Source organism: Pieris napi, chromosome 7, assembly GCF_905475465.1.
Source record: "Pieris napi chromosome 7, ilPieNapi1.2, whole genome shotgun sequence".
In the NCBI taxonomy this organism is placed as follows: Eukaryota; Metazoa; Arthropoda; class Insecta; order Lepidoptera; family Pieridae; genus Pieris; species Pieris napi.
In genome coordinates, this window is record NC_062240.1 from 7,035,342 (window position 1) to 7,044,233 (window position 8,892).

The 8,892-nt window shown below is 34.0% G+C and overlaps 1 protein-coding gene across 1 annotated transcript; it reads left to right on the forward strand.

Annotated features, from left to right (window-relative positions):
• The first annotated feature begins 1,315 nt into the window (after positions 1-1,315).
• Positions 1,316-8,295, forward strand: LOC125051232 (mitochondrial uncoupling protein Bmcp). Its single transcript, XM_047651444.1, has 7 exons — positions 1,316-1,707; positions 1,870-2,017; positions 2,316-2,520; positions 3,137-3,394; positions 4,390-4,467; positions 7,411-7,537; positions 7,938-8,295. The coding sequence occupies exons 1-6, from the start codon at positions 1,644-1,646 to the stop codon at positions 7,528-7,530; spliced, it is 873 nt and encodes a 290-aa protein (XP_047507400.1). The 5' UTR covers positions 1,316-1,643; the 3' UTR covers positions 7,531-7,537; positions 7,938-8,295.
• Positions 8,296-8,892: the final 597 nt, after the last annotated feature.

Genomic DNA, 8,892 nt, shown 5'->3' on the forward strand with positions numbered 1-8,892 from the left:
ATCATGTTTTTCTTTCATTTGGCAGCCCTGTCATCATCATAAAACTGTTGGAGATTAGAGTTGCAGTCTCAACTCTCAAGTACATACTAAAATTTCGATAGGCGTGCTTATTCGGTAATTTATATGCATAAAAATAATTTATTACGTACAGAAAAATACATAATACTTTTTTAAAGGCTATGTTTACTGACAGTAAACGTAAACTTAAGTATTTACATAAATTATATAATGCATATTTAACAAACTGTCATTTGAATGAATATCAATTCAACTGCAGAGAAACTGTTTTTTTTAATAATGAATATCACGGTAGGCCCTTTATACAAGAATGGGAAACAATTATATATATGAATATCTTGTGAAAATATTTGTAATTCTAAATATTTAAAGAGTAACGAATTCGTATCAAAATGGCACGTGACAAGTGTGAGTGTGAGTGAGTGATTTATTAAGTGAGCATGAAATGCGCATATTAGGTATACGTCATATTATTAGTAGTGTACTCACGTCTCACGTCAGTCTTCACTAGGACTGACGTGAGTTTGCATTTGCAGAATACAAGGGTTGAGGCTGTGCTCACGCCGTGCCTCATAGACTTAGTATATACTAAGTCTATGCCGTGCCTACTTTACAGTTAACTCACTGAATTTCGTTTGATCTGTGATTTTGGTGTAAAACTGTGCGTGAGCAGTGTGGTCAACGTTGGCGATTTATCGCTATTTAGGCTACTCAGGACTACAATTGGCGATAAAAATATCTGAAAAGTTTCGGGCGGGGAACACCCAGAATTTGTCTCAGAAATTATGAAACCAAATTTAGCAGGTAGTACTGTGCAATGTACCTACCTATATTGCTGTTAGTGACTACCGCAATTATCTATATTATACTGACAATTAAAATGTCGGGAAAATGTTTTGTGCCTTTCGTTTCACTTTGTTCTTCAACTTCAACACAACCAGTGCGTGTAACAAGTAATTTCAAAGCCATCATGTCTTTGAAAAAACTATGGAAAAACACGGCAAATATGTGAAGCATTATCGCGAAGAATGGGAAAAAATTTAAAAGTAAGTTTAAGAACTTATGTTTTTTACTACTTAAGAGGGCCCTGTCCTCCAGTCAGGCAAGCAGGAAATCTCTAGGAACTCTTCCCGCCCGTCCCGCCTCGGGACAAAATATGTTTGTACGATCTACAGATATTTGTTTCGGGTGTTCTGGATTAAGTATAAATAAAGTTAAAATTAAATATACACTACAATTTTATTTTATTTTTATATTTCGGCTCCTTTTTAGGCTACACTATCCTGAAATTCGGCTACATTAGGCTACTTATGCTGTGAAAAATGGCGATATCATTCCCGGTGTCGTTGGCAACACTGTGCGTGAGTTCATTAATCGAATGTGTATTACATGTGTATTGAGTATTCCAAATTGTAAACTACGACTACTGAAAAACTGAAAAAGATCAATGTATTTATTTGAAAGAATTTGTTTAATTACAATTACCTCAACCTACTAAGTACAAAGAATAGATGAGTCTTACTTAGATACTTATAGTGGTGTTAAAATATCAAAACAAACAATTTAAAAAAAGAGGGTTTCCTTTATAACTATTGCATTTATAACTTTACATACTTTTGCATGTAATGGGAGATAGAGATTGGAGACCGTTCATTTACGGCGGCCTAGCGTCGATTGTTGCAGAGTTTGGTGAGTTTGCTTTCTTGAAAGTAATGCACAATTACATAGGTAGAGAAAGAAGAGCACTATATGAATTACAATATTATATTTAACATTAAGTAAATTAAAAATATGTAATTCAATCTTGTTAAATTATTATTGAGTTATGTTAAAAAAAATTTTTTTCAATAGGTACATTTCCTATTGACACAACCAAGACTCGGCTACAGATCCAAGGACAAAAGATAGATCCTCGACATGTTGAGTTGCGATACACGGGAATGGTGGATTGTTTTGTTAAAACATCAAAACAAGAGGGTGTTAAAGCGCTTTACTGTGGGTGAGTTTGTTTTCAGTGTCTTTTATTTTTTATCATTAACTCAACATTTTATTTAGCCATGATCAATTTATAATCAAAATGTTGTCAAATTGATGTTTAAAATTTTAGTTAAATGCAAACATAAAACAAAAACCATTTGAAATCATAGAGTGAACTATGTATATATCTTCTATAAAACTTATTATAGATTAAAATTTTTAATAAATTGTGCCCTGTTTTCTGAGGAATTAAATTAATTACGTATGTTATGAATTTGTTTTAATATTAAAGTGATTGACAAGTTCTTTGAACCTTTCAGTATCTGGCCAGCAGTACTTAGACAAGCAACATATGGCACTATTAAGTTTGGGACATACTACTCATTGAAGAAGGCGTTTGCTGCCAGGAGGGCTGACGGTGGTACTCGAGAACACTTAGCAACTAACACATTTTGTGCTGCATTTGCAGGAGGGCTGTCTAGTGCAATAGCAAATCCTACTGATGTCCTTAAAGTTAGGATGCAGGTATGTTTAAGTGTTAACCTTATTCAAAGTTTAAAAGGTGATATGTCAATGACTTATTTTTGATATTTAAGAATAAGTTTAATAATTGTTATAATTATTATTATTATTATTATTTTAATGGCTCTGGCACGATTTGTGCATTAACCAGCGTCAAGTATAGGATTTTTTACAATTCGTGCTTGTCTTTAGAATTCGACTATGTCCTCAATGTACGGTTTAAGCACTCGCCCGGTACCGCACAACCCTCCCAAAGGCCGAGAACAAATTTAAATTAAAACTTGCCCTCGAACCGGGAATCGAACCCGGTACCCCTCACTTAGCTGCCACTTAATAAGACCGCTAGGCTATGAGGCCCCTATAATTAATTTAAATATATTAAGTTTTAACACTGACCTATTACAAATTTTTCTTTATACAAAACATAACATACAACAAAAAGTTGTTGAGGCATTTATTTAATAGTAATTATATAAATTTAAATGGTTAGACACATTTTTGTATATTACAGACGCCAACATATAAATTCCTACATTGTCACGATTAAGTCACACTGTTAATGCGCCCAATGAATTTTTCTGTATTTGTGACAAATATAAAAAACAAACCATGTTTTCAGGTTGGTGATGAGAAGCGCAACATAGTGCGTTGCTTCATCGATATACATAGGATAGAAGGGGTGGCAGGACTATGGAGGGGCGTAGCACCCACTTCGCAACGAGCGGCATTAATCGCAGCCGTGGAGTTGCCCGTGTATGATGCGTGTAAGCGTCGGCTTACTGCCCCGTTAGGAGACCGACCTCTTAATCATTTTGTGTCTAGTCTGCTCGCTAGTCTTGGTAGCGCTGTAGCCAGTACACCACTTGACGTTGTTAGGGTGAGTGAACCACAAACTGGTTTTAATTGTTTTATGTAATTAACTATAGACAAAGTAAGTGTTCATCCAACTGTCACCTTTGTCACTAAAAGGTGTAACCCATATGCATTTTGAAGTTATACTTCTTTAGGCGCGTCATGAAAAATTTATGAGAGTGAAATTTAACGATACGCGCGCACCGTTACACAAAATTATCAGTATGAAGTTAATTCTAGGTGGCATAAAAATCGATAATAACTATGTTCAAGTTGTATATTCTAGTATTTTTATATTTAGAACACGTTTTTCGTAACAGTACAATTAAACAGTGTAATCAATAAATATTATTTTGGTGTTTTTATTTAATCAATTTCATATACGACGGTGATAGTATTTACTAATAATAATTTTATTGATTAATTTTAATATTCATCGTTAATCACTACTGCATTTTAGTTATTTTTTTTCCATACGCCAAAGTAGTATAACTTCTAACGCGTACAATACGTACGTATACGTATAAGTACATAAGTACACACACTCTTTTTTTTTGTCAGGGTGTTTGAAAAACCAAGGTTTTTTTGCATAAATATGTAGTACAGATAACCCTCATGATGTTAATTGCCGTCCATGGACCTTTACCACGCCTGGTTTTAGGACTTGATACACTCTTTTCGAAGGACCCTAATACGCATTGTTTCGGAAATATTTCGGGTTTCATAATGTGGTGGTAAGCGGCAAAAAGTGCCTTAAAAAACCCTCATATTTTTTTGTGTTGCATTAGTCGGCCATTTTGCCGCCTTTTTCCTTCCTTAATTCACACTTCGCCACAAAAGGCTTCGATCTCAAGCAGGTATGTCTGGTAAAAATATTAGAAAAAGAAACAGTTTCGCCAGTCCATCTTTGAGAATTTTCACATGTTGTAGTTTTCGCATGGTAGGAGAAAATGTATGTACTAATTTTATATAGTTAAGAATTTTGGGATCTGTCGGTATGAGTATTGTTAAACTTTTCAGACGCGGCTTATGAACCAAAGAAAAGTGAGGGATCCAAGTATACAGATATACAAAGGGACCGTTGACTGCATTGTACAGGTATTTTTTTTAATGTGTTATCAATAAACAATAAATTAACGTACCAGGCAGAATTTCATATTGCTAAACCCAAGGTTACTCTCAAACTAAAAATATCTTTATTCATGTAGGTAAACAAGTACACTTATGAATTGTCTGAAAGAAGTTAAATTAATTGTAAATTTACATTTACTACCACGCAAGTCAAGGGCGTAGAGCGGGTAAGAAGAACTGGCAAGAAACTTTCCGCCACTCTTTAGCCAAGTATTGTCATACAAATTGTTTGAACTGGAGCAAATCAATCCCAAGTTAGGTTTGGTTATAATAAATTCACCAATATTTGGAAAAATAAAGTATGTGTCGAGTTAGCTAATGCTAAATGCAGATGGCGTGATGCATCAAAAATTAATAATTTAATTAAATATCAGATAATTAGTATAAAAAAAAATATAGATTTACTATATTGTGTAGATCTCTCCATGAGTTACAGAGTTGCTATGTTTTAATTCAATCTTACAAGTATAAAAAAAAATAATTAAATCAGTGGCGCTACTACTTCTTTAGGTCTAGGCCTCATATTTCTAAGGCTGCTGCCTCGAATTTCGCGGGCAGCGGGGCGGCGGCGGCCGCGGCGCGGGAGCGGCAGGATATTATGCGTAAAATCAAATGGACCGGTTCTCGAAAACAGCGGCGTGGCAGCGGCGCGGGGGCGGGTAACGAGCGGTGCAATCCAGTCAAGCGGTGACCGCCCGCGTTGCGCGTATGCATTGTAGTATAGTGCTGTACATATTTTTTGTGACGTATCAAAATGACCTCGGACGTGCAAGAGCAAATTATTTCAGCAATCTTTGAAAGGAGACCCATATGGAACTATATTTTTGCATATAACATATTTTTGCCCACAATAAATCAAGCGTTAGGAATAAATTTGAATCAAAAAGATGATGTCGCCGTTTTTTAGACATTTCGTTCGCGAATAAAAACAAATATCTCGACTACACAAACTCGAACACAACACTACACCGCTATAGTGCCGCGCGATCTGCCCGCTGGTTTGGAGAACAGGTATGCGTTGGCCGCCTCGCTCCCGCGCCGCAGCCGCTGCCGCCCCGCTGCCCGCGAAATTCGAGGCAGCAGCCTAATAGGGAAATAGGTGATCAGCCTCCAGTGCCTGTATCTTAGAAGTATATATCTTACATGTATATGTATAAAACTTATGATACTTGTAAGATTAATAAAATCTTATAATAAGATTTAAATATGAAAAAAAGATCAAAGAATATGCAACCTGAGGCCAAGACTCATATAGGGTTGTAGTTTGCACTTGCTTGTATGGACACCAAAATTGCAAAGAAACGGGCATGTCATAACCACACATTGACATCAGTGGCGTAGCTACCCAGGGGCTAGGCGGGGCAGTGCCCCGGGGCCCTCAAGCTCAGGGGGCCCTCGAATCCTTACCAGAAATCTCGATCGTTCTGAACTTTTGGAAATTTCTCCCATTTTCAAAATAAATATGACAGGTTGCAACCCCACTTTAATCAAGACATTAATTTGAGAGAAATTCAAAAGTTATGCCTAGGGAATTCCCCTAAATTCTTTCTGTAGGTTGGCAGTGTTGTCAATTTGACGGATAGTGATATGTGCATTTTATTATTCATCGATGTGCGTTTTATTGTGAATTCGAGTTAAGATTTTTTTTTGAAAACGGTTAAAAAACTCATGCTATATCAGGAGTAAGTAAGCTAATGTCAATAAACTTTTTTGTACTGGTCAATATAGTGGTTCAATTTTATTTGATTTTACCACTCATATTGATGTCCGTTAAAGTCAATAAATCGTGTCAAATCTAAAGATTTCGCCTACATTGTATAACGCGAATTAGATAGCAATTGAAAACAAAACCGCATTAAGCCTGGATTTAAACGAAGTCATTGATACTTTTGCGAAAACTAAAGCTAGGAAAAAATATAATTGTTATTTAGTCAGTTGGTAGGCCCGACCTTTATATAATAAAACCTTGAATCTTCTCTATTTCATTTATTTCGCCAAACCTACATCAAGTATTAATTGTAATTTACGAGTATGTTGTTACTGTTTAATATTTTTATTACCTGCCCTGCACAAAAAAGAGCTTAAGTAGCTTAGCATTTTTAAAGTATTTGTATATTTCATATTTTTATTTGATAAAACCTAATCAGTTTACATAGCAGTGGGGCCCCATTTTTTAATTTGCCCCAGGGCCCTTGGTCACCTAGCTACGCCACTGATTGACATGTGTCTGGCACAGGAGAGGTGATCTTATTGATCTGACCTAACTGCTCAGTGCCATCCCAAATTCTACATTCAAATTTTCTTTACGATTGTACAAAGGCAATGAATAATTAAAGGAACATGCTATACATGCTGGTCCTGCTCCATAGGACAATCATAGAGCCTGGACAAAATCAAATTGGTTGCTGATTTTTTGCTTTAGCATATTTTTGTTATTATTATTATTATTTTTTATTTATAATGCTACATATGTAATTTTTTTTTTGTATCTCACACACTGTTTTTTTGTGTTTTTTTAATATTTTTATTACTCTTTAATGTTAATATTTCGGTTTCGATATTTGTAAATATGTGAGGAACATATATACTAACTTTTTTAGCATAGTAGTTTATTGCTAAGAGTACATTGTCTTCACATATAATTATTTAACAAATGTAACAAAATATTGTAAACCTATTTTAAAAGAGTAAGTGTAGAGTTTCTTGCCCATTCTTCTCCACACGAAACTACCTTTTGGAAGGGGCAACTAGAATCTTCTTTATATATTTTTTTTTTTGACGTTCAAAAGTGCCATTTTAGATGGTCGAATTGAAATAAATGATTTGACTTTGACATAACACTGAGGCCTATAAAGTATTGTATTGGAAATCATTGGATTATTTGTCATTCAACCAGTTTATTTATTGCAGACAGTACGCAGTGAGGGTGCGCGTGCGCTGTACAAAGGCTTCATACCAACATGGCTCCGTATGGGGCCGTGGAATATTATCTTCTTCCTCACCTATGAGCAGCTTAAGGCGCTCTACTAAACATAAAGTATGTATTAAAACAATAAAACTATAGGTAAGATAATGGTAGGATAGATTTAAAGATTCAGAGTTGTATTTTATTTTTAGAAAGATTATTTCATACAAAATTATATATTTGTTTTATTTTATTAAAATTTGTAATAAAATTAATTTTACATATGAAAGGGTGATGATATATTAGACAATACTTTGTATACCCCAAAACAATTATATATTTAGTAAGAATCAAACTCGGAACCTCAGAGCTTAGTAATACATATATGATATATCTACTTACCCCTTTATAAATAAAATCAGGCTTTATTTCATTTAGTACTTTTGTCTCTTTCTCTCAAATCGTGTTTATGCTGTGTTGCACTGAGACAAACATAAACATACTTAAAGCATTTTTCTGTTCTGTTTTTCAGATCTCCACGGAATTAGTTCAATTTCTAGTTTAAGTATAATTTTATTGTTTACTAGAATCTGTTAACTAGCCAAATATTATGTGTATTCGAATATACTAAAGTCAATTTAATACCTACACTAGCTAAGTGTAATTACTAAAATTATGAGGTTTGGACAGAAAGTTTAAAGAATTTATCAGCGTTTATCTTTCAATATTTAATAATTCATCAATTTTATAAGCTGGCAACGCACTTGCCTTCTGTGATAGCCAGCCCGTTTATCGCCAGTTATATAAAAAAATCACATGAATTTGAAATAGTTAATTTATATACATATGTACAAACAATAAGAAAAGAGAAATAAAATAGGATGCGTGTACCTATGTACGCGCGTAAGAAGTTATACTTCTTTGGCATCATTAAAAATAGTTTTTGATTGCATGCAAATAATTAATTACAATTAATTAATCAAAGACTGGCAAAGGAGTCATTATAGTCAATAAAGTTCAGTTTACATTTGAAAAATTAAATAAATAAATATTTATTATTATTCTCTTACATTAAGTGTAACATAAATTCTATTATTATTCGAATGTTGTTTTTTTAAATTATGTCCAATGCCGTAGCATCTTCCGTGGGCAACTTCATTCTGTTAATTTTGTGTCACGGTGCGCGCGCATCGTAAAATTTCACTTTCATAAATTTTTCATAACGCGCCTAAAGAAGTATAACTTCAAAAATATTATTTTTAATATTCAGCATAATAATTGACTTTGGTATACACGAAACTATAGATTAGATGCAAACATATCAACTTTATAAGGCACATAGTGCAGTACTTTCTATAATTTTAAGTTCGCACGGTTTCTCCTTGACGCGCTCAAAATTATACTCTAAATTATTCGTATAGAATCTAAAGTTTTTTCCGTTAAAGATACATAAATTTTTATTTTTGGGGGATTTTTTTTAAGTTGTT